The following is a 27198-nucleotide window of genomic DNA, read 5'->3' on the forward strand; positions in this document are numbered from 1 at the left end:
ACTATCAGTATCTGTAGCGTGTTTTTGTTGTTGGGATTTACCTGGCCACGTCGACCCTGTATTTTAGTTTGATGTATTTCTGTTTGTATCTATCTGATGTGTAAAGTCTTTTTCAACTAATTTTTTTTTGTTCTCATATTGTACTGTTACACCACTGTCCCAGGTTAGGGGATGGTTATGATCTCGCTCAAATGTTTAATTCCACGACATGCTATCCCAAGTCAGGATCCTGTTATTCGGTATTTGTCTTTTGTTGCTGTGTTACATAATTGTTTTTGTTCATTTTTGTGTATAGAAATTCTGCCGTTAGTTTACTCGTTTGAATTTGTGATTCAGTGGCCTTTTGTGGCTGACTATGCAGTATGATCTTTGCTCATTGTTGAAGTCGTACGGTGAACTATAATTGTTCATTTCTGTGTCATATTTTTCTCTTATCAAGAGTTTTCTCATTGGCAATCATTCCACATCTTCTTTTCCTTATTCAAAGCTCGAAATTCGGGGAAAAAACTGACTGACCCATGACAAAAAACAACAGAAAAACGACGAAATGAAAAACAATTGTCAACAAACCACTACACATAAATTGCAGACTGAACTCGAAACACATTCAAACCGAGGCATCACTCAGTAGAGATTAGTAAAATCACAAAAATACTGAACTTCGAGTAAAATTCAAAACGGAAAGTCCCTAATCAAATGGTAAAATCGAAAGTGCAAACACACCAAAAGAATGGACAAACACTTTCATATTTTTGACTTGGTACATATATTGACTTATGTAGGAAATGGTAAATTAAACCTGGTTTTATAGCAAGCTAAACCTCTCACTTGTATGACAGGCGCATATCATTCCATTATATTGACAAGATGTGTGAACAATCAAACCATATCACCTTATTCGTTAACCATGCGCTATGCCTGATTCTATCCCTTAAAACTGACAAAATGTCAAATTCAAAAATTAAAATACGTTAACTAGGACAAGTATATGCGATGTTTTTACCGATAAAAACAAGATTGCCTTTGGAAAATAGAAAAAAAACCGTAATCCAATGTAATACGAACTACTGTAAACAAAACTAGTGGTGATCGAATGTGATCTGGACTGAAAGGCAGATCCTGTTCTCTTATGGCACTCATCGTATTGCTCATGATAGCTATGATAAATACAATAAGTTAAGTGTCATTCGGAGAAGTCACAATCGATATAACGAGTACAAGATCTATTTTCATATTGTGGTTACGACCAATGACTATATTCGTGGTAATCAGATTTTCATTGACAATCAACCAACTTGTGACAGCGTTTAAAACTGTTAAAGAGACGACTTTAATTTCACTTCTTGGAACCTTTTGATCAATAGTTTTCTTATGAGCAACTCTTTCACAAATATAGCATAATCGGAAACGCATGCTCTTGAATATTGTTTCAACTGAAAAACATAAATGAAAGGCAAAAGATACTAGAGAGACAGTCAAACTCATAGATCGAAAATAAACTAACAACTCCATGGCTAATAATCAAAAAGACAAAAAGACAAATAATACTACACAATACTCAACATAGCAAACTAAAGACTTAGCAACACGAACCCCACCAAAAACTGGGGTGATCTAAGGTGCTCCGGAAGGGTAAGCAGATCCTGTTCCACATATGGCACTCGTCGTGTTGATCGTATTATTAAAATCCCAGTTAATAGTCTTACTCGGTAGGTCACGTTCGTGAAAAGGGAAGGGGATTGAAGTTCCTTTCTTTCGAGTTAGAAAAGAGAGATGAGTTCAACATGGTCACCAAACTTGTGAGAGGACATCATTTATATAGCGGAACTTTAACGTAAATGGAAATGTAGCTCTTTTTATTTTTCCTAACAAAAGTACTGTATAACGTTATTTAATTGAGAAACAAGTTAATGAGTAAGAGATTAAGCTAGCTATACGACCGACGGTTAATCCACTATTTTCTACAACAGAAAATCCCTGTACCTAGTCCGGAATATGACAGTTGTTATCCATTCGTTTGATGGGTTTGATCTTTTGATTTTGTAATTTGATTAGGGACTTTCCGTTTTCAATTTTCCTCGGAGTTCGGTATTTTATTTATTTAACTTTCTTTTTCTTAATGGAATGTATAGAAAGCGACAGAGTTTAAAGTTAAAAAGGTACGCATTGATAAAACCTATTGAAGACTGCATAACATGCCAGTATAGGATAGAATCGTATGTCCGGATTTTCTAACAAAGTAAATGAAGAAACTTTCTTGAATTATTTCCTGTGGAATCTTGATACATTTGAGGCAAACAGCTTTAGAAGACACCAAAGGAAAAAGCAGCAACAGTCAAAAATAAGACATAAATAGTTATCAAAGGATTATAATTTGATACGCCAGACGCGCTTTTCGTCTACATAAGATTCATCAGTGACGCTCAGACCAAAATAATTATAAAGCCAAACAAGTACAAAGTTGGAGGGCAAAAAGAGCAAAAAGTCTTCCTTGGAATTTCCAAAAAAACAACTCCAATAACTCTAATGTTGTGTTCTTATATGTTTTATTCGTGTTATTCATCGACTGTTCTATTATTTCTTTTTAGAAAACATCTTTCATCTATATAAAAAAAAGGAAGAAATAAATAAACAGTTTAGTTACTATACTATATATAAAAATATTAATTTTCGCGAACCATTTAGGTCACGGAAATTCCAAAATATGGCATCAGTAAGGAGAGTTGTGCAAATAATGTGAATACACAGAACCCCCATCCAAATTATCTTTAGCTAAAAGTATTCATCATTTTCTATTTTATATGTACCAGCAACATTCCATTTTTCTATAATTTCGATTGAAATATTCCAAAATCTGAGTTAAAATCGATCGAATGCCCCAAATAAACATTGTCTGATTGGTTGAAGTACTGTGGCGTCAATGATTAGCATAATAAGCCTCGATGTAAAGAATAAGCCTCGATGTAAAGCACACGCTTCACATGAATAAGGAGAGTTTTACAAATAATGTCAATACACAAATCCTCCATCCTATTTATATTTTGCTGGAAATGTTGCAGTGTTCATCATTTCTGTTTTAATTCTGCTCAAAACATTCCATTTTTTCTATAATTCCGATTTAAATATGTGGAACCCGCAATAAAAATAGATGGCCTCAATGATCTAATAGCAACGCAAACTGAAATTCCGTTACCCTGAGTTCTACGATGTTACAATAGCCTGGGATCCGGCCCAATCTAGCTGCGCGTCGTAAGGTCAAGATTAGCCAGGATCCCAGTCTAGAACCAACCAAATCACACATACAATACTTTGCGCTCAAATGTAATTCTTGGTGAAGTATACGGGTAACTTCGTTTACGAAAATTTATACAAACTTTATCATTAACATATTACCTGGCTTTTGCATATTCACGTTTTTTTATTCTGAACTGTAGTCGAATTCAATTCTATACAATTTTTTTTACATGAAGCAATAGGAGTAAGAATATTTATTTAGCGCCAATTTAACCAGCATCACAACAAAATTATTTACCGGTATTTTTGTGAAATTTCAGTTCTATAGGTTATCAATTAGAGAAATGTTGGTAAGTATTACTTATTTATGTTAGGGTTCTACTGATGTGCTACTCTAGACCTTTTCGACGGTCCGTTTTATCCCATTTATCTCAATACTATCTCCGATGACAGGAATGTCAACTCGACCTATTCGTGTCGAAAGTGAAAATCCAATCTATTTGATGAAACAATTTCTTCAACGGTTCATGCTTTATTTTTGTATTATTTGATAACCAATCACATTAACGTTGCATGTTTGCATGAAAATGGTTATGTACATGTATTAGTGAATTGTAAGGGCGATGCAGCAGGCGAGGTCAGTGCGCGATCACGTGACATTATTATTTGTAAACAAACATGCTCCCCGTGTAACACGTGTCTGAATTATCCTTTCAAAGTGTTATGATTCTTTCAATGACTATTTTATGATATTTTTGTTTTTGTTTTTAGGTTTGCATATCAGTAGTCCAAGTGAATTAGAAATAGTTCCGAGTTGTGTGTGGTTTTTTTTTAATAGTCTATAAAATTAGAAGGTAAGTCTACATAAGTTATATTTACATGTAACTAAAGTCCAAAAAGATGACTCCACTTTCCCTCTATATTTAAAACCCGCTTACCAATTTAAACAGCATTTGCTCCCCTTGAAAGCTAATTTGCCCCTTCTCCGTCATTTCCCTTTAAATTTGCTCAAAAGTCATACTTATAGTCCATTTACATTAACGGCTGATTTGTGATTTTACCATCTTAATTGAAATTTTCATATTGAACACATTTGACCATTCAGTATGAGTTCCCATGCTTATATGAAGGAGGTTTTAGGTCATGTTTTCCTAAACACCTTATTGCTATTTGTCTGTCTGGATTGTTAAAACCACTAAATCAGATAGTGATGAATATGCAAGTTTTCAACAATCCCGAAATTACACTTTATTTAATTATCCCTATTTAGTCCAATCTGGGAAAAACAGTCATACACTGTATGTACAACTTTCTGTTTGGGTCATGCGACTGAAAATAAAGGTTTTTTACTAGAGAGCTGAGGGAGGAAAAACTTAAGAAAGCGATCATCAAGAAACTTTAATAGAGTATGATCCACTATTTTTCGAAATTGAAAATTGAAGTAAAAAATTATTTTGTTTAAAGTATTTACAATAAGTTAAAACGGGTCTCATTAAAAAGTATTGTGCATGGTGAATTGTTTCAACGGCCCCCAGATAGCTTCAACTGGATGAAAAAGTTGTGTAATTTTAGAATTTATCCGGTATGGAATAAATAGCGATTAGGTGTATTGACATCCACGAAAAAATAAAGGAAGTAAGATACATGTAACTCCCCTATAGGTTTTGATAAATATTGGATATGACATTAAGAAGTTATAAAACTTTATTCTTTGAATATGTTTCTAGCGTAACATGCACGCTTAGTACTGCTTTTTATACGTTCGTCAAAGACGGGACGTATTATGGTATACAAATGTCAGGTGTCCGTCTGTCTGTCCAGCGTAAACATGTGGCACTGTAACTTGAGAACGACTTATTTAAATTTCATGAAACTTGATATAGTTGTTTCTTATGATGGTCACATGATCTATATACTTTTTGGTGAAAATAAGATTAAAACTTTTTGAGTTACGGCACGTTGTAACTTAAACAGGGGGGTGTTTTTTTCACATGTCACACCGTATCTCAAAAACTATCCATATTTTTGTTTAAAAATACAGTTTTAATAACCTCATGCACGTTATGTGTACAACGGAAATCGATATCCGCTTGCATGACATACGGGCACTTTAACAAATGATGTCATTCTAAAAATAACTTTAAATTTATTTATAGTACCGCCGATCTTTGCTATTATTGATTATTTTATGATATATTGTTTGTTCTAGTTTGCTTGCGTGTATGGTGAGAAAATGTTAATAATGGAAAAAGTACTTTGACCTTGAATAAACCGCATGCATTTTACTTTTTTTTTTGTTCTACAAAAACTCTTGTTGGTTCAGCTTACGGTGTTTTCACTCTGATGATATTGACATATTTAGCAAGTGATTTACTGTTGATCGACAAAAAACTTCAATGTCATTATTTCTATTCCCCATTCATCATCGGGGTTTGTACCAAAAGACAGCCACATTTAAAATTGCAGACTTGGGACAGACACATGAACTGATTGCTATGCTTTGTGTTCTTTATTTTTTTTTTTTTTTTTTTTTTATTATTTTTTTTTTTTGGTTGTAGTGGGGGAGGATATGAGATTGAAGGGAATATTCAATGAAGAAATTACTTTTCATAAATACAAATGTACTTCCGAAATATAAACAAATGTAGGGGTCACGGAACTTATGTTCTTAAAGAATAACAAAAAAATGTCCTATCGAATTCAAAATCAGACTAAAACAGATGTATATTAACTCATCGTAGATACCAGGATTAAATTTTGTATATACGCCAGACGCGCGTTTCGTTTACAAAAGACTCATTAGTGACAATGGAATCCAAAAAAGTTAAAAAGGCCAAATAAAGTACGAAGTTGAAGAGCATTGAGGACAAAAATTCCTAAATATTTTGCCAAATACAGCTAAGGTTATCTATTCCTGAGGTAGAAAGGCCTTAGTATGTCAAAAATTCAAAAGTGTTGTATACAGTTAATTCATAAATACGACTTAATCAATGATAATTCATGTCAGTCAGAGAATAGCTGACTACTGGGCTGGTGATACCCTCAGGGAATTAAAACTCCACCATCAGTATATATATCGAGCTTTAAATCTTCTCGAATTCATATAATAAACGTTGTGAATGAATGTAGTAGTATCGATCAAAGATCTGTTATCTTAATCTAATCCTCAAAAATGACAAACTACAACTGCTACTAGAGTTGTTATTGATATTACAAATTACGATTTTAAATACAGAAACTCTTAAATTCAATATTTGAGCAAATAGTAAAATAACAAAAACTCCGATTTCCTTTAAAACCCTAGTTTCATAACTAGAGATCGCCGCGATATAGCCTTGTTGTGCTAATGCGGCGTAAAGCAACCGACAATCAATCAATCAATCAATCAAAACTAGAGGCAATAGTAGTTTTCCGTGGGTCAAATCTCATGCATCCATTTCGGAAATATAAATAAAAGCATAAAATAGCTACACATTGAAAATACTTTAAAACTACAATGCAAAGAGATGTATAAAAAAAGAGAAATATATGCCTTTAAGAACGGCTTCCCTTCATTCTACAACTTCTCAAGTTTTTCAAAAATATAATTTCCGTGGTTTGCTGAAATCTTGCATATTCGTGGATATCTGATTTTGCCAATCTCTGTATACAAAGCCTATTGAAAATATGATATTCGCTAAACATTTGAATTCGTTGTTCACCTGTACCCACGAAACCCACGAAATTGGTATCTAACGAATTGTAATGAATCCACAGTAATCAGCAAAGCCGTTCTATAGGTACAGCCAAACTTCAAACCCGAAGCGTTATATCTATGAAAGATTTTGTCAAGGTTTTAAGTAATCTTTGAAAACGTAATCATTGACGTAATCATTTACCAGCAATATTTTGATTACGTTCAAACGACGGAATGACGAACGAGTTAGGATATATAAACACCGTAAAATAAGGCCAAATAAACTCATCATAGATATGAGGAGAATGAATTTGTTCGCCAAATAACGTTCTAGTCACATAAGTTTAAAACGCCAAATCAAGTACGAAGTTGTGGAGCAGGATCTGCGTACTCTTCTGGAGTACCAGGCCTTACGGTAATAAAACTTTCGAGCAAGATTTTTGTACTCAGACTCGAGAATCAACCAATCAAAATACAGGATTTGGTGTTTCGAGCATGATTTTTGTGCTTCAAGCACTGAGCAAAGTTTTATGACTTCAACCTCTGAGATCACCCCCAGATTTTGGTGGGGCTCGTATTGCTTAGTCTTTAGTTTTCTATTTTGTGGCTTGTGTACTATTGTTTGCCTGTTTGTCTTTTAATTTTTTTTAGCCATGGCGTTGTTAGTTTATTTTAGATTTATGAGTTTGAATGTCCCTCTGGTATTTTTCGCCGCTCTGTTTTGTACCTGTAGAAAACTCATTTTAAACGGGATATCACATCCTCGTTATCCCGGAGATGTTGGTTAACGAAATTGCCCCGAAATTTAGAATCTACCTTCAAAGTTAGTTAACTTATTGATCCTTTAAATAAACTTATCCTAAAAGGCTACTGTGATGAGATCTTTGAATGACTTTATTAGTAGTTATATTCAGTAATTCAGCAAACTAGATATTATTGTTATCCTAGGGACTTTTCGTTTTGAATTTTCCTCAGAATTTAGATTTGTTGTCATTTTACTATATACGTACTTTCATTCCTAACTCTACAATCTGTTGATACCTGTATCTTAGCATTACACAAGGTCATTTTTTTCGCTGACTATTTATGGTGTCTATACACTAAATTCATTGGATGTTGGTTGTGTACTGGTTGATGATTTAGTCATAACGGCATGATTTTTGTATAAGTTTTTATTGGCTTTGAACTAGCTGTCAGTAGCTGCGAATACTATCAGTATCTGTAGCGTGTTTTTGTTGTTGGGATTTACCTGGCCACGTCGACCCTGTATTTTAGTTTGATGTATTTCTGTTTGTATCTATCTGATGTGTAAAGTCTTTTTCAACTAATTTTTTTTTGTTCTCATATTGTACTGTTACACCACTGTCCCAGGTTAGGGGATGGTTATGATCTCGCTCAAATGTTTAATTCCACGACATGCTATCCCAAGTCAGGATCCTGTTATTCGGTATTTGTCTTTTGTTGCTGTGTTACATAATTGTTTTTGTTCATTTTTGTGTATAGAAATTCTGCCGTTAGTTTACTCGTTTGAATTTGTGATTCAGTGGCCTTTTGTGGCTGACTATGCAGTATGATCTTTGCTCATTGTTGAAGTCGTACGGTGAACTATAATTGTTCATTTCTGTGTCATATTTTTCTCTTATCAAGAGTTTTCTCATTGGCAATCATTCCACATCTTCTTTTCCTTATTCAAAGCTCGAAATTCGGGGAAAAAACTGACTGACCCATGACAAAAAACAACAGAAAAACGACGAAATGAAAAACAATTGTCAACAAACCACTACACATAAATTGCAGACTGAACTCGAAACACATTCAAACCGAGGCATCACTCAGTAGAGATTAGTAAAATCACAAAAATACTGAACTTCGAGTAAAATTCAAAACGGAAAGTCCCTAATCAAATGGTAAAATCGAAAGTGCAAACACACCAAAAGAATGGACAAACACTTTCATATTTTTGACTTGGTACATATATTGACTTATGTAGGAAATGGTAAATTAAACCTGGTTTTATAGCAAGCTAAACCTCTCACTTGTATGACAGGCGCATATCATTCCATTATATTGACAAGATGTGTGAACAATCAAACCATATCACCTTATTCGTTAACCATGCGCTATGCCTGATTCTATCCCTTAAAACTGACAAAATGTCAAATTCAAAAATTAAAATACGTTAACTAGGACAAGTATATGCGATGTTTTTACCGATAAAAACAAGATTGCCTTTGGAAAATAGAAAAAAAACCGTAATCCAATGTAATACGAACTACTGTAAACAAAACTAGTGGTGATCGAATGTGATCTGGACTGAAAGGCAGATCCTGTTCTCTTATGGCACTCATCGTATTGCTCATGATAGCTATGATAAATACAATAAGTTAAGTGTCATTCGGAGAAGTCACAATCGATATAACGAGTACAAGATCTATTTTCATATTGTGGTTACGACCAATGACTATATTCGTGGTAATCAGATTTTCATTGACAATCAACCAACTTGTGACAGCGTTTAAAACTGTTAAAGAGACGACTTTAATTTCACTTCTTGGAACCTTTTGATCAATAGTTTTCTTATGAGCAACTCTTTCACAAATATAGCATAATCGGAAACGCATGCTCTTGAATATTGTTTCAACTGAAAAACATAAATGAAAGGCAAAAGATACTAGAGAGACAGTCAAACTCATAGATCGAAAATAAACTAACAACTCCATGGCTAATAATCAAAAAGACAAAAAGACAAATAATACTACACAATACTCAACATAGCAAACTAAAGACTTAGCAACACGAACCCCACCAAAAACTGGGGTGATCTAAGGTGCTCCGGAAGGGTAAGCAGATCCTGTTCCACATATGGCACTCGTCGTGTTGATCGTATTATTAAAATCCCAGTTAATAGTCTTACTCGGTAGGTCACGTTCGTGAAAAGGGAAGGGGATTGAAGTTCCTTTCTTTCGAGTTAGAAAAGAGAGATGAGTTCAACATGGTCACCAAACTTGTGAGAGGACATCATTTATATAGCGGAACTTTAACGTAAATGGAAATGTAGCTCTTTTTATTTTTCCTAACAAAAGTACTGTATAACGTTATTTAATTGAGAAACAAGTTAATGAGTAAGAGATTAAGCTAGCTATACGACCGACGGTTAATCCACTATTTTCTACAACAGAAAATCCCTGTACCTAGTCCGGAATATGACAGTTGTTATCCATTCGTTTGATGGGTTTGATCTTTTGATTTTGTAATTTGATTAGGGACTTTCCGTTTTCAATTTTCCTCGGAGTTCGGTATTTTATTTATTTAACTTTCTTTTTCTTAATGGAATGTATAGAAAGCGACAGAGTTTAAAGTTAAAAAGGTACGCATTGATAAAACCTATTGAAGACTGCATAACATGCCAGTATAGGATAGAATCGTATGTCCGGATTTTCTAACAAAGTAAATGAAGAAACTTTCTTGAATTATTTCCTGTGGAATCTTGATACATTTGAGGCAAACAGCTTTAGAAGACACCAAAGGAAAAAGCAGCAACAGTCAAAAATAAGACATAAATAGTTATCAAAGGATTATAATTTGATACGCCAGACGCGCTTTTCGTCTACATAAGATTCATCAGTGACGCTCAGACCAAAATAATTATAAAGCCAAACAAGTACAAAGTTGGAGGGCAAAAAGAGCAAAAAGTCTTCCTTGGAATTTCCAAAAAAACAACTCCAATAACTCTAATGTTGTGTTCTTATATGTTTTATTCGTGTTATTCATCGACTGTTCTATTATTTCTTTTTAGAAAACATCTTTCATCTATATAAAAAAAAGGAAGAAATAAATAAACAGTTTAGTTACTATACTATATATAAAAATATTAATTTTCGCGAACCATTTAGGTCACGGAAATTCCAAAATATGGCATCAGTAAGGAGAGTTGTGCAAATAATGTGAATACACAGAACCCCCATCCAAATTATCTTTAGCTAAAAGTATTCATCATTTTCTATTTTATATGTACCAGCAACATTCCATTTTTCTATAATTTCGATTGAAATATTCCAAAATCTGAGTTAAAATCGATCGAATGCCCCAAATAAACATTGTCTGATTGGTTGAAGTACTGTGGCGTCAATGATTAGCATAATAAGCCTCGATGTAAAGAATAAGCCTCGATGTAAAGCACACGCTTCACATGAATAAGGAGAGTTTTACAAATAATGTCAATACACAAATCCTCCATCCTATTTATATTTTGCTGGAAATGTTGCAGTGTTCATCATTTCTGTTTTAATTCTGCTCAAAACATTCCATTTTTTCTATAATTCCGATTTAAATATGTGGAACCCGCAATAAAAATAGATGGCCTCAATGATCTAATAGCAACGCAAACTGAAATTCCGTTACCCTGAGTTCTACGATGTTACATTAGCCTGGGATCCGGCCCAATCTAGCTGCGCGTCGTAAGGTCAAGATTAGCCAGGATCCCAGTCTAGAACCAACCAAATCACACATACAATACTTTGCGCTCAAATGTAATTCTTGGTGAAGTATACGGGTAACTTCGTTTACGAAAATTTATACAAACTTTATCATTAACATATTACCTGGCTTTTGCATATTCACGTTTTTTTATTCTGAACTGTAGTCGAATTCAATTCTATACAATTTTTTTTACATGAAGCAATAGGAGTAAGAATATTTATTTAGCGCCAATTTAACCAGCATCACAACAAAATTATTTACCGGTATTTTTGTGAAATTTCAGTTCTATAGGTTATCAATTAGAGAAATGTTGGTAAGTATTACTTATTTATGTTAGGGTTCTACTGATGTGCTACTCTAGACCTTTTCGACGGTCCGTTTTATCCCATTTATCTCAATACTATCTCCGATGACAGGAATGTCAACTCGACCTATTCGTGTCGAAAGTGAAAATCCAATCTATTTGATGAAACAATTTCTTCAACGGTTCATGCTTTATTTTTGTATTATTTGATAACCAATCACATTAACGTTGCATGTTTGCATGAAAATGGTTATGTACATGTATTAGTGAATTGTAAGGGCGATGCAGCAGGCGAGGTCAGTGCGCGATCACGTGACATTATTATTTGTAAACAAACATGCTCCCCGTGTAACACGTGTCTGAATTATCCTTTCAAAGTGTTATGATTCTTTCAATCACTATTTTATGATATTTTTGTTTTTGTTTTTAGGTTTGCATATCAGTAGTCCAAGTGAATTAGAAATAGTTCCGAGTTGTGTGTGGTTTTTTTTTAATAGTCTATAAAATTAGAAGGTAAGTCTACATAAGTTATATTTACATGTAACTAAAGTCCAAAAAGATGACTCCACTTTCCCTCTATATTTAAAACCCGCTTACCAATTTAAACAGCATTTGCTCCCCTTGAAAGCTAATTTGCCCCTTCTCCGTCATTTCCCTTTAAATTTGCTCAAAAGTCATACTTATAGTCCATTTACATTAACGGCTGATTTGTGATTTTACCATCTTAATTGAAATTTTCATATTGAACACATTTGACCATTCAGTATGAGTTCCCATGCTTATATGAAGGAGGTTTTAGGTCATGTTTTCCTAAACACCTTATTGCTATTTGTCTGTCTGGATTGTTAAAACCACTAAATCAGATAGTGATGAATATGCAAGTTTTCAACAATCCCGAAATTACACTTTATTTAATTATCCCTATTTAGTCCAATCTGGGAAAAACAGTCATACACTGTATGTACAACTTTCTGTTTGGGTCATGCGACTGAAAATAAAGGTTTTTTACTAGAGAGCTGAGGGAGGAAAAACTTAAGAAAGCGATCATCAAGAAACTTTAATAGAGTATGATCCACTATTTTTCGAAATTGAAAATTGAAGTAAAAAATTATTTTGTTTAAAGTATTTACAATAAGTTAAAACGGGTCTCATTAAAAAGTATTGTGCATGGTGAATTGTTTCAACGGCCCCCAGATAGCTTCAACTGGATGAAAAAGTTGTGTAATTTTAGAATTTATCCGGTATGGAATAAATAGCGATTAGGTGTATTGACATCCACGAAAAAATAAAGGAAGTAAGATACATGTAACTCCCCTATAGGTTTTGATAAATATTGGATATGACATTAAGAAGTTATAAAACTTTATTCTTTGAATATGTTTCTAGCGTAACATGCACGCTTAGTACTGCTTTTTATACGTTCGTCAAAGACGGGACGTATTATGGTATACAAATGTCAGGTGTCCGTCTGTCTGTCCAGCGTAAACATGTGGCACTGTAACTTGAGAACGACTTATTTAAATTTCATGAAACTTGATATAGTTGTTTCTTATGATGGTCACATGATCTATATACTTTTTGGTGAAAATAAGATTAAAACTTTTTGAGTTACGGCACGTTGTAACTTAAACAGGGGGGTGTTTTTTTCACATGTCACACCGTATCTCAAAAACAATTCTTGATTATGGCTTAAAACTTTAAACACTTCTTAGTTACATTAATCTTAATATCTGTATACTTTTTGGTGATGATTCAAAATTTCATATTTGAGTTATTGAGTATTTATCATGTTTTTTCCAAGTCCGGATCCATAATTAGTTTCAAAAACAGGAAGTGTGCCATTTGGCCACAGACCACAATTAATTTCTCTATCATTTCTTTAGAACATTTTGTATCATTAAAAAAATTGCACCATGCACTTTTGTCAAATTTTTTGTGTGTCTTATGTATAGCACTAGTCTAAAAATATATCCAAAATTCAGAAAGATTGAAGCAATCACTTTTACAAATTTAGCCAATATACATCCATACCCCTATGGACAAGTCAAGAGATGTTCCGAAAACTGTAAATATGACCTTTTTGCACTTGGCCTAATCACTCATTCCATATCAAAATGAGTAAATACAACATCCAAAAAATTATTTTACCTCTCATCTTTCATTTCCACCCAAATGAGTGGGGAAGGGAAAGAAAAAGAATTAAGGAAAAATACACTCTAATTAAAAGGAACTACATTCGTGAACAACGAAAAGCGGGGTCATTAATTATGGTCTTGGGCCATTTGCAATGTTTTTGAAGCACCTGCTGTGCAAATTTCTTGGATTTTAACCTATTTGGAATACCTTTTGACATTAATAAAAGGTTTTACTGGCTTTCTATGCAAGAGGAAGCAAGAGAGAAAAAATATTATGTCATTTATCAGAAGCCTGTGTCAAAAACAGGGTCGGTTGATAATTATTATTTTTTTTTTTTTTTTGAAAGATCCAATAAAAAAGTTAGGGTCGGGGTAAAAAACAGGGTCGGTCAGGTTACCTGAAACACGGATCTTTTTTTTTCTTGGCCCAAGGAGAGTTGTTCAAATAATGTGAATACACAGAACTCCCATCCAATTACGGTTATTTTTGGAAAACAAATAGTGTGATTTGTCAAATTCAGCTGATTTTTTAATCGTCTTGAAAAAAGTGTAAATTTTATGAGGGGGAATAATCCCTAGCTTAAAAACACCCGATCCCGGAGTCCCGATAAAGGTCCTATCCCCCCCTCTTTTATGGTCATGTCTAAGAATTACTGTTTAATCTTCATTTGGCAAGAATACTTCAATAAGATACCCCCATTACTACCCTCATACATGTATATGGACAGATCATATGTTATCCTATGTCATTTGAAATTGTGACGCCAGAATGCATTTCCCCCCCCCCCCCCCTTCTTCATAACCACCATCTTGACCATCTTAAATGAAAAAGTTCAGACGTAAAACTATGCTTGAAACACGCGTGTCACTCAAACGACTTTAAAGTAGTCTCCCTGATCAATTACTTACATCAAAGTCAAAGGATAATTCAAGTTTTAAATCAGAGATTTTTCTTGCCCTTTAACATTTATTGTCACAACAACAGCTTTCTTTTCTAAACTATCTTTACATGGAGATGAGACGTCAAAAGAGTTCTTCAAACATGTGAGTCAAAAAGTGGTAAATAACTCCTGTATGTGACATTTAGTGGAAGCCATTCAACCATATCATTTTGTCAAACAATTCAATCAACACCTTTATTAATTAGTCCTTCGTTGTCGATAGCTGTAAATTGCAATCAGCTGATAATTGATTTTCTGTCAAATTCTTAATGAGGTCAAGGTGAATTCCGAGTATTGTCTGATTAAAGTTAAAGTCCGAGAAACTCGAAAAAAGTAAATAAACAAGAAGGAGGAAAATAAATCTTTCTATATATTTCTTTCGCCAAATTCTTTAGCAAATGACAAATTTTTATCGCCACAAATATTATTTTTTCGCGAATTGGGAAAATGGGGACAGCCAGCGGAAACCCTGTGTAAGGACACCCTATCAAGCTTGTGCTCGTGTTGTGTTAAAACATTTTTAGTATGCTTTAAAATACCAACATTAGAAAAATAAACAAATAATCGATATTGTAAAATATCATTGGTTGAAGAGCCAATAATGATTTACATACATGTATATACATAAATATATCATCCATAAAATACAACTAATTTAATTTACACCACAACTGTTGGAAAAAACCCTTTATGTCTATCATGTATATAACTTATCTCATTCTAGTCCATTCAACTGACAGAATCAGTGTAAATTTCATGAATTCTTTAATATCATGTACATGTATAATCAAGGACTAATCTTTTATATAGCAATATCTGTTAGCCATTTAGAGGTCTTTTGCATTTAAAGATCAGTTTAAGTAGGCTTATTATGGGAAAACGAAGTCAATTTCCAGATCATAGTTTACATTTTCTTTATATTTTGCTGTGTCAAAATAACCTCAATATCAAGGACAATATATAGACCCAAAAACCGTTTATCACATTCTACACATGAGATTTTAGCAGGAAAGACTGTGATTGGAGTATTTAACCATTGCAACTTTTTAATTTGATCTCCTCCACTAATTGAAGTAGAATATTTAATGAAGGTGTTTCCACAATTTAGAATATGTTTATGTATGTATAGAAATGATGTTGAACCTGTTTTATAAATTGAAAAGGTTACATTTTCCCCCTTATTTCAAAATCTAAGCTTGAACCTCTGCGGTCTTACAAAGTTGCCCCCTGCTGGGAATCTGGTTGTAACATGTACAACAATCAAAGATCAACCCACACTAAACTGAATGTAATTGAAAGACATCTAGAGGTTGATATCAGAGGCGGATTTAGGGGGGGGGGGGCTGCTTTTTGAGAAAAAATTTGGTTGCTTATATAGGGAATCACTGAATCATGACTTGAGCGAGCCCCCTCTTAGGTCAGTCAGTGGGCCCCCACTTAAGAAAATTTCTGGATCCGCCACTGGATATACAGTATCTAACAGAAGATGAAAAAGGGAACAATATGGTGAATTTTAGAGATTTATATTATTTCATGTACATGCATTTGAAATATATCAGATATATTGTTTGATTTTTTTTAGTTCTAAGTTCCAAGGTGACCTAGCTTCCATTTTAGAAATCGGATTTAAATGCTAGTCTATCAGAGGGATTTTTCCTTTTAATTGGTTGTAGATATGGAATCTTATTTTACCATGAAGTCAGATTTGAACATGACTTTGGGAATGAAGATGTTGTAAAGACTGAATGTCAGTTTTAGTCTTATATACAAACATGTATGTACTTTATAATTTTAGTCTTGCATGTATATAATTGTGTGTACAATACATATATCACTGATTCAGTGGCAAAGGTAAATAGACACTGACAAGTCTTAGATCTATAATATTTTATAGTTTTGAATGTTTTGTCCATTGACTAAAACTAGGTGGAGGTTTGTGTGTTCTTATTTCCAACAGAGGTACACTCAACATATATCAATATGTGCATTAAGCAAATTGATAGTTGCTAGATACGGAATGATTATACAACAAGAAAGTTTTAACCTGTGTATATATATACTTAAAATATGTTAAAAAAAATCATGTCTTTTTCAGGACTTCCGAATCCAACCATGTAGTATGGAATGTCGTTGAGATATGGTTTTGGTCAATGGATGTTAATGAAGGACCTGTAGTACAAAGTATATCACTGGATTTAGCTCTTTGTCTAAGTGTATTATTAAAGTACTTTGCTTTGAGCTCAGTTCATTGTTATGCAATTCATTCTTTGTGAAATAAAGATTTGACAGAAAACTCTCATATACAAGGATTTGTCAAAGTAGTACCACCTCTATTTACAATGTAAGTATTAGGGAGATAAAAGCATTCTATTTTGATTTGAACCAAACATATTATAAAAAAAAAGAACAAATTTACCCGAGAATGCTACTCTCACTACTAGCAATATGATGCTAGGTTGTTTTAATACATCTGTAGACTGTACTGCCTACTTATGACTCGGTCCTGAGTGTAAATGGTCCTTCAATTATGTGGGGGAAAAATTAAAAGGCCTATCTAGGCTTATCAATTTTGAAACTATATTTCATTGTACATATTTGAAATTTTTATACAACCACAGAAATTTTTGCAGTTGAAATACATGTAGGTATCCTGTCGTCGTCTTCCCAAGACGGATGGTTTCCAGATAATAACTTCAGTATAAGTAAAAAGGAAGCCATTAAATTATAACATAATATTTATAATCATAAAAGGAGGCTTGGGATTGTTTTGGGGCGGTTATATATATATATAGTCCCTAAGGTTTATGAATAAGGGTTCTAAAGGTGCCCAAAACAAGCATTAATCTTGTGTCAGTACAAAAAGTTGTTTATAAGTATTTCAATTGTTCTGAAACTGTACCATAATATTTAATACCATAAGTAGAAGTTTGGGGTCTATTTTGTGGGTTATGGGGCAAACAGTCGAGGAATTGAGGGCCTAAAACAAACATTTTTGTAGATTCAAGACAATAAATTGGAGTTATCTTTCTTTGTCCAGAATGGTTGTTGAATTAATATTACCTAAAACCATTGCTTTATGAAATCTTCTTTGAAAATTGGAGTTATCTTTCTCTGTCCAGAATAGTAGTTGAATCGACTTAAAATAATGCTATATATACAATATACAAAACAAAATTCACTTTACTACCAACTGATAAATTTAAGCAGTCTTTAATAGCCATTCAGTGATTACAAGCACTTTGATTATCATTCTAGGGTTATCCCCTTTCACAAATGGAAAAATTTCTCAAGTTTGTCTCAACTAAATTTAGTGAAATGTGTATACAATGCTTATTACCGGTACCTCTAAACTTGGTTTAAGTTCAATTTTTAGCAGCTTCACTTTCACAGTTCTTGATTTATGTACCTTTATACGTTATATGCTAGCGGAGGCATCATCACCATGACTGTATGACATTTACACTTTAATACTTTATGATGTATTAAAATGAGTAGTTGAATAATTACTGTTGCAAACTCCATTAAAAATTTGATTTGACATCATTTTTATACAACCGCAAAAAATTGAAAACTTTTTGGTTGTACATTGGTATCACGTTGGCATCATCGTCTTCATCCAAAGATATTCGGTTTTCGCACTCTAACTTCAGTAAAAGTAAAATGGAAATATATGAAATTTAGACACAAGATTTATGACCATGAAAGGAAGGGTGGGATTGATTTGGGGTATTTTGGTCTCAACAGTTTAGGAATAAGGGGCCAAATTAGCATTGTTTTTGGTTTTTGCTCTATAACTTAAGTATTGGTAAACAGAAATCTATGATATTTTAACATAAGGTCTATGGCCACATAAGGAGGGATGGGATAGATTTTGGTAATTTTAGTTCCAACAGTGTAGGATTTAGGGGCCAAAAACAGGCCCCAAATAAGCATTTTTCTTGGTTTTTGAACAATAACTTTAGTATAAGTTAATAGAAATCTATAAAGGTTTATGACCACAAGGTAGGTTTGGATTAATTTTGGAGTTTTGGTCCCAAGGAATAAGGGGCCAAAATTAAACTTTGTTTGATTTCATCAAAAAAATGAATTACGGTATTGTGCTTCTTTGATATGCCAAATCTAACCATGTCCAAATTCTTAATTTTAGGTCCTGTTTTCTAATTGGTCTACATTAAAGTCCAAAGGGTCCAAAATTAAAATAAGCTTGATTTTAATAAAAATTGAATTATTGGGGTTCTTTGATATGGTGAGTCTTAACATGTACTTAGATTTTTGATTATGGGCCCAGTTTTCAAGTTGGTCCAAATCGGGGTCAAAAATTATTATACTAAGTATTGTGCAATAGCAAGAAATTTTCAATTGCGCAGTAATTCTGCAATAGCAAGAAATCTTCAATTGCACAGTATTGTTCAATAGCAAGAAATGTTCAATTGCACAGTATTGCACAATAGCAAGAAATCTCCAATTGCACAGTATTGTGCAATAGCAAGAAATTTTTAATTGCACAGTATTGCACAATAGCAAGAAATATTCAATTGCACAGGATTGTCCCTTTTTCAAATTGGTCTACATTAAGATCCAAAGGGTCAAAAATTGAACTTTGTTTCATTTCAACAAAAATTGAATTCTTAGGATTCAAACGCATTGATCTCAGGAATTTCTTCACTGTCGTTCCCTCAATAACTGCATTAAACAGTTTCTAATCATTATCCATTCGAAACCATTTTATTATACCAATGTCTCACACACAACATAATATAGTATACTGTTGTCTATCAGTCCATCATCCACACTTCAGACAATAACTAGAAAACACTTCCCCCTACTTTCAAGAAAATTTGTTGAAATGTTTATATCTATTGACATAAGCTCCACATCGATTTTATAAATTTTAGAATTTTCATTTCCATGTTATGAAAAGAGATTGTTCCTTAAAAAAGAGAGAATTTTCCAATTTTGAACAAGAACACAAAAATGCATCCATCACCTTTAATTAAACTTTGGTGAATTGTTTACACTATTGACCTAAGGTCCCTTTTGATTGTAATAAATTTCAGATTATACATTTCTGTGTTATGAATTTTTATATATGCTAAAAAAAAGAAGGGTTTTTGGACACCTATAAGTGCAGGAGTTTCTGGCTACATTGAAAACCCATTGGAGGCCTTCAGCTGTTGTCTACTCTATGGTTGGGTTGTTGTCACTTTGACACTTTCTTCATTTCCCATCTCAATTATTCACATAAACACTTCCACATCATTTTATAAAACTTGGGTGAATTGTCTATGTCTGTTGACTTCAGCTACATTCCAAAATTTAAAACAAGATTAACAACTACAGGTCCCCAAATAGCCTTCAACAATGACAAAAGCTCATACAGCACAGTCAGCTATAAAAGACCTTAAAATGACAAATATTAAACAAATGAAATGAGAAAACAAATAGACTAATAATTGTACAAAACAAAATAGTTCAACCTTTAAGCAAGCTTAAAAGGAATCAAGACATATCATGCGCTTACAGTGCAGCTATTTATTAACAAACTCCATATTCAAACACTCAATCAACAAATTCACAGAGAGGGGTGGAAGTTGAAGCCCCCCTTTTTGGAAAATGACGCAGTCATTGTTCCATAACTGCCGACCTGAACTTCATTACATTTCTCTGCCTACCGCGCTTGGTTTCGTATTTCCTATTTTCCATACAAACTGGAATCTGCTTGTGTTATCATTATGCATCATTGTGTAGTATTAAATCAGCCAGGACCCAGTTTACACTGGTTTTTGCTTGTATTCCACTACACTCGAACAAAGTGTTGTAGTTTGACGGGAACCAGTTTTCGAATTTGTAAACTACAAAACGTAATCGGTTATTGTTCATTCCGTTTTGGTGTTTCATACCGACTTATATGGTTTGAATAAGCTTAAGACCCTTCAAACATTAATGTGATAGGTATATTATAGATTGTTTTACAAAAGGATTGAACTGTTTAACTTTCAAAGTCGTACTATAGGGATATCTGTCATATACGGATTTCCACTCTCACCGGTTAATTTCTTCTTTTACACGTGCTTTGGAAACTTCCTTTTTAATCGCAAGTTTTAAAATTGTTTTCGAGTGAATTAAACTTATTTTAACAATCATGAAGCGTTCCAGAATCTTTATAAAGCAGTTTCTTCTTCTCTTTGATGATGGAAAATAGGTTTTCTCAAGAAAATACCGCAAACGATCGCAGAGGAATTGAAACGTACAAGTCAAGTCGGCACCTGGTTAAATTGGCATCTAGTCAAATCGGCACCTATTCGACGTCAAGTCGGCATCCAATAATATTTGTTATAATATTTTCTATTCAATTAATTAATTACTGTTACCAAGTACATAGTGAATATGTTGTTGTGTATTTTGGTAAACCACGAAACGAAAGTGAATATGTAGTGTATAAAGGTAAACAACGAAGCCCTTACCAAAGCTGTTGTTTTAACAATTAGACAATTTGTGTAATTGTAAAAACAAGTCAATTATTAAAATAAAATGGAAAACTATGAGTCCCTTTCAATAAATCAAACTTTCATGCCAAATAATTAGCAAATTTAAGGTGTTTGTTTTTCAGTAAAGTTTAAACAGCATTAAACCAACAATCCTGTAAAATGCTCAACTGGTTAAAATAATGCAGAAAAATACACAATATCTCATGTATTAGTCAAAATAATTATGACGTCTGGCAAGGCTATTTTATTATTTTTCTGGGACGCCTTCCTACGACGTTCGTAGGAAGGCGTCCCAGAAAAAAAATTAACATAGCCTTGCGGTCATAGGAAGGTGTTCCAGAATAAAATTAAAAAAGCCTTTCCAGACGTAATAATTATTTGGACTACTCATATATATATATATATCATTAAAAATACACCAAAAAAGTCATTAGTTGAGAAAAATAAATGTATACAAAATGTACATGAATACCCAAAAATGTGAAAGTTAGTATTTAACTCTTTTTGCTTAAATACTGAAAAAAATTCTGGCAACCCCTTTCTTATTTTTACCCTATTGCTTAAACTACTGTTAAAAATATATATTTAACATGGGTGACGAATTGACTATATCAGGTGTCGATTTTAACCAGGTGCTGATTTGTCCAGGTGCCAATTTAACTAGTTGCCAGTTTGACTAGAATTCTTTGACAAATGTTTGAAACTATCTGAGTTTCATTAGACCTTTGATAGCAGTAACAAAAAGATTATTTACTTAATATTTTGTGGGAGAAGGGGGTTCAGACTGTGTGGTATCAGGTCTGTTTGTGCCCAATACATTTTCGCACCCTACACGTTCGCACATTCACACTCTACTCATTAGCGCCCAATTTTAATTCAAATTCAAGTTGAATAATTTGAAAATCATGGTTGTTGTTTTAAATTGCTTTGGTGTTAATACTGAATGTATTTATAGCTTTGTATGAGTAAAACATTGAAGATTTTAAAGGAAAAAACACAAAAGATAATTGTTTTTAACAGCTTGGTCCCATTGATCTGAAACAACGAAACAATAAAACATAGAAACCAAAATATAGCAATCCACTAATATAACCAAAACATGATAAAATTTATTGAACACGCAGAAACAAACATAGTCAGAATCTCACTTCATTTTGAAACAAGTCAATGAAACAAGTTATAGCAATACACTAACCAAAACATGATTAAGAGTTATTCAACACAAAATAAAACGTTGACAAAATACCACTTTATTTAGAAAGGATTATTATTATTTTTAGCAATACCTTATCCAAAACATGATTAAGATTTATTCAACACAAAAAAAAAATTGCTGTCTCACTTTATTTTGAGACAATGACAACAATTATACTTATAAGAAAACACTTGCTTACAGAGTTATTAAACACAAAACCAATTAAGATTGGGTGCGAACATGTAGGGTGTGAAAGGGGTGAAAATGAGTGGGCGCAAACGTGAATGGAAGCGAACGGACCCAGATTCAGACTATGTACCAGTGAGAAATATACAAGCCTTTCTACGGTATTTATTTGTACAATTCAGCTAGTCTTGACCTATTCATTTGTCTTAAAAAAACCAGCCAGTTGTCACCTTCACTTCACACACACACACATATACGAATATCAATTATATGCTCACGATACATGTTGCATTGTTAAACTAATTACAGTATGTGAAAATCAAGACTTGCATAAAAACTATCCCAATATTAGAGACAGTGGCGTCATTTTTCTTCAGAGCTTTCAGCTCTTTGATTTTTATCAGTCAATGCATTTGAATGAAGACATGTACACATCAACTCAATTTGTTAATACACATTTCCAGTCTAGCTTTCAATACATTTGTAACGACCTTTAACCCCACTGACAATTTGCGTCTGTGTCCATACTTGTAATAATATGATTATACTGTTTTCATGAATGAAATAGTAGGGCATATAAACTTTCCATTCTAGAATATAATTTTTTACGAAACTTCATAGTAAAAGTGACACAGTTTTATCTGCAAAGGCAGAAATGCAATCTATAATAACTAGTAGCAACATAATCTAACAGTTATGTTTTCTGGGTATTTTTTAAAAATACCAATGAGACTTGAAAAAGAAATACTGTATTTCAAAAATATACATAAATTCATTTTTGTATTGTAATTAATAACTTACGAATTATCATCATATTGAGAAGAATAGTTAACCACTCCGGATACCCACTGGTCAACATTGTTTGGGTTATGAACTTGCTGGCTATCAATAGCTGGCAAAGGTGCTGTTTGGTTGTGAGTATGTGGTCAAGGCCGTAACTAGGCCTATTATTTTAGTGAGGCAAAATAATTGAGCCGAGCGAAGCGAGGCGAAAAATTTTTGGCAGGGTATGGAATGAATGGTGCAAAATCCTGCATTCTGAGCATTTCCAGAGAGCTTGACAATGTTTAGAATTTGGACACTTTTTATATAAATTGTTCATGTTTAAAGACATTTACTTACACCTAATTTTTAACATCTTTATTTGAATTTATATGTCATATAAACTTCCAAATAAAATTTTGTGTCTGCTGCCAGAACATAGTACAAACATCGACTCAGTAGAAATTGTTATTCAAATGGCCGGTTTCGTGAAATCGTTTCAGAATATTTGTTCTGCTGACACCCTTATCATGCTTATCGCGATGAACATGGAGAATGGCAAGACCACAAAATCCATCGCCTCTCATGAATACCCTTTCCTAAGTTTGCAGTCGTCTCAGGGCAGAAAAAAGAACGTTCACAGCAGAAGCTTGTTACTTGGGGAGTTAATAAAAGCCTAAGAACACGTCGTACGTTTGTGTAAAATTCCTGAAAAAAAGGAATTATGCATTCCTATACCATCATACAATCGCTGTTACAAAATAATAAATTGCTTTTATGCTGACAAAGAGTAAACAAACTAGGGATAGAATGAGATGAGACATGGATATGATTCTATATGTATATAGAGTTAGTTTACTAGTGTGATATGGGTGCAGGGGAATTGGACTGGAGTTTTTCACCGTTTACATGTAGGTCCGTGATTTCAAATTATTTCTGGTAATAGTCAGTGGTAACATATTTAAGATCGAGTCAATAAATTAGGGGGTGGCAGTCCAATCCCGAAATCCCGAATATAAAAGGAATGAAATTCCGTAGTCCAGAATTAGAAAAAGACAAATTCTCGTTTTAAAGGTCCTGCCGTTCCTCAATTATGTCAAATTGGAATACAGGATGTTCTTTAAATTATTATGGTTGAAGAAACATGGACAAAAACTAATCCATGCTTACCCATGCAGGTTTCATGTGATTTATATTTTGTGTGTCTGTTAAGAGAACAAATAAATATGAAGAATAAGAGAAATGAATAGGCAGACAGAACTGCTCTCGTACGATGCCTCAGTATACTTGTCAGTATATTTATAGTTATTGGATTAGTTCCAGAGGTAATTTTCAATACTCAAAATCTTAAGCTCTGTTGTGATCACAAACAACACCAGTAAGTTTACTAGAATTATTCCCTCCTCACCTTCAGTATCGCTTTTCATTTTTCTGCAAGAGTCTGTTTTAACCAGAGAACCATGATGATTACCGTTACTAGGTTTATGTAATCGAGAAACATCACCCATTGAGATGCTGAGTTATATCAGGGAAGAATAGTTTAAAAGGAATGATGACAAGTTATAGAAATTAAGGTTGACACAAAACAACAGAAGACTATGTTTGTATTTAATTACATTGTACCATAAACAAATAAACACATAAAAAAAAAAATTAATGTCAAAATTTTAGTGAGGCAATTGCCTCACTTGCCTCAATGGTAGTTACGGCCTTGGTGGTACTGTTCCAGTAATTTTTATAGCATCTATTTCCACCCATGATTTTGATGCTAAGCAGTCTATATCAATCCTCAAAACCTTACATAGAAATGAAAGTGCCTGAAAAATTTAAGAAATATATAAAGCTGTTGTAATATGCTAAAAATTAAAATTAAAAAACATGCCCAACATTGTAATAAGGCAAAAACAATCTTACTAGATTCCTGAGTTGAAAGACTCAAAACTCCTACAAAAGTCAACTGCTTAAGATTTTTTGTGAATATGCAAATCTGCATAAAACATCCTTATTATCTAAAAAGTTCAAAAAAATTCTGATGTATGGTTATAAATGAGTTGCAATGACAAACTTGCAGTAGTAATATTGAGGCCAAAATTCTGAAGTTCAAAATGGCTCAACTTCAGGAAAAAAATTTGAAACTTTAGAAAAAACTTCTGTTTGAACATGACTGGAAACACTACTATTGTCAATGCACATCTACATAGCAAGGGGGGTTGGAAGGGTCCTGGAGTCGATTTCACAAAAAAACTTACGACTAAGATTGATCTTAAGTATACTGATTTGTTCATGACTTAAGACCAATCTTAGTCGTAAGTTTTTTTGTGAAATCAACTCCTGATCCCGAAATCCCAGCTGAGGTCCCGAATTAAAATAAATTTACATCCTGACATCCTGAAATTCGAACCTGAGCTTAAAAACGCCCAATCCCTGAGTCCCAATAAAGGTCCTATCCCCCCTCATAGAATATGACTTTATTATTTACATAGTTTCATGAATTTCTGTTGTGTAGTTTAAGAGGAGTTGCAATGATAAGGTGTTGCAGTAATATATAAAGGCCAAAATTGCAAGTTCAAAGGGGCATACCCGTACAGAAATTGCTAACAAAAGCACATAAGTTTCACATGTGAAGCACATGAGATGCAAGTAAGAATTGTATGCAAATCAGGTTGCTCATATGTGCAGTTTGGTAGTTCATATGTGCCCACAAAAATCTAACATAATGCTCACATGTGCAATTCAAACCTCAGGTGAGCATTTATCATCCATGTTAGTTTTATGTTAGTTTTGTACTTTGAAAAGTTTTTCCATTCTTCTAACCATTCAAAACTAACCTACATCATTGCTCATATGAGCTTTTTCAAAATGACATGCCCAGTCATGTACTTCCTGTAAATTCAAATTCATGAAAAGCATGCAATAAATGGAGGTAGATGGATATGGAAAATGTTAAGTCCTATAATGTGCTATTTGAAGAAAGGCATTGTTGAAATCTGATAAAACCAGTGTGGCTGTGGTTAATTATTTGTAAGTTATCATTTCTATTTCATTATTTTCATTTTTGTGTCAGATTTTGAAATATATTACAATTTTAAGTCCTTTATGGGAATATATATACAGGTTGCTTCAAAATAAGTACTACATGTATAAAGATTTTTCCTTTTTAAACTTTTTGAAATACAGTACTTATTAATCAAAGACATTCATTGTGTACTAAACTTGCAAGTCCCTCTATTAGTTTTATAATGTAATGTTATGTTTTTAGTCATGATCATGATTATTGTTTAAATAAAAAAAAAAAAAATCATATGAAAATCATAATTAACTGACAATAATTAAAGAATAACTCTTTTAACATGATGTATCAGTTATTTTATTTTCAACTGAATTATTTAAGATTTTCATTTAAATTTGAAAAATATTCCTTTTTTAAAGCAGCCATTTTGTTTTGGTCAACTATAATATTCACATAAGCAACATGTGAGCAACTGCTCATATGAGCAATCTAATAAAATGCACATGTGAAACAAAAGCTCATATGAGCAGTTGCACGTGAGGTTTTTAACATGCAAATTAGGTTAGTTTCATATGTGCAATTTTTTTGCTCACAAAATGCTCACCTAATTTGCATGTTAAAAAACTCGTGTGCAATCATGTTAGTTTCTAACGTGAGCATCTTATGTGCAACTTATGTGCAACATGTTAGCACTTTTTGGTAAGGGTAATTCATAGAAAAATAATAATAAATTCCTGTCTATATGCACATGGTTTGGTTTTCGTTGTCTACAAATATAGTCCCTAGTG

At 33.1% G+C, this 27198-nt stretch overlaps 2 protein-coding genes and 1 long non-coding RNA gene across 3 annotated transcripts in view; 1 reads left to right on the top strand and 2 right to left on the bottom strand.

Moving 5' to 3' along the window:
- Positions 1 to 27198, top strand: part of LOC139487492 (leucine-rich repeat serine/threonine-protein kinase 1-like) — a 203550-nt gene that overhangs the window by 6519 nt on the left and 169833 nt on the right. The window lies entirely within an intron of this gene.
- Positions 2530 to 4331, bottom strand: LOC139487504 (uncharacterized). The gene is made up of 2 exons (XR_011655830.1): positions 3394 to 4331; positions 2530 to 2602 (listed from the first exon to the last, which is right to left on the bottom strand). It is a non-coding gene; the product is annotated as an uncharacterized lncRNA (long non-coding RNA).
- Positions 10648 to 27198, bottom strand: part of LOC139487498 (uncharacterized) — a 38016-nt gene continuing 21465 nt past the window's right edge. Inside the window, exons 9-10 of the mRNA XM_071272348.1 lie at positions 25108 to 25217; positions 10648 to 11564 (exon numbers count right to left, since the gene is read on the bottom strand). Coding sequence (XP_071128449.1) covers positions 11537 to 11564; positions 25108 to 25217 — 138 coding nt within the window. The 3' untranslated portion in view covers positions 10648 to 11536. The remainder of the gene's footprint in view (positions 11565 to 25107; positions 25218 to 27198) is intronic.

This window comes from Mytilus edulis, chromosome 9, assembly GCF_963676685.1.
Source record: "Mytilus edulis chromosome 9, xbMytEdul2.2, whole genome shotgun sequence".
NCBI lineage: Eukaryota > Metazoa > Mollusca > Bivalvia > Mytilida > Mytilidae > Mytilus > Mytilus edulis.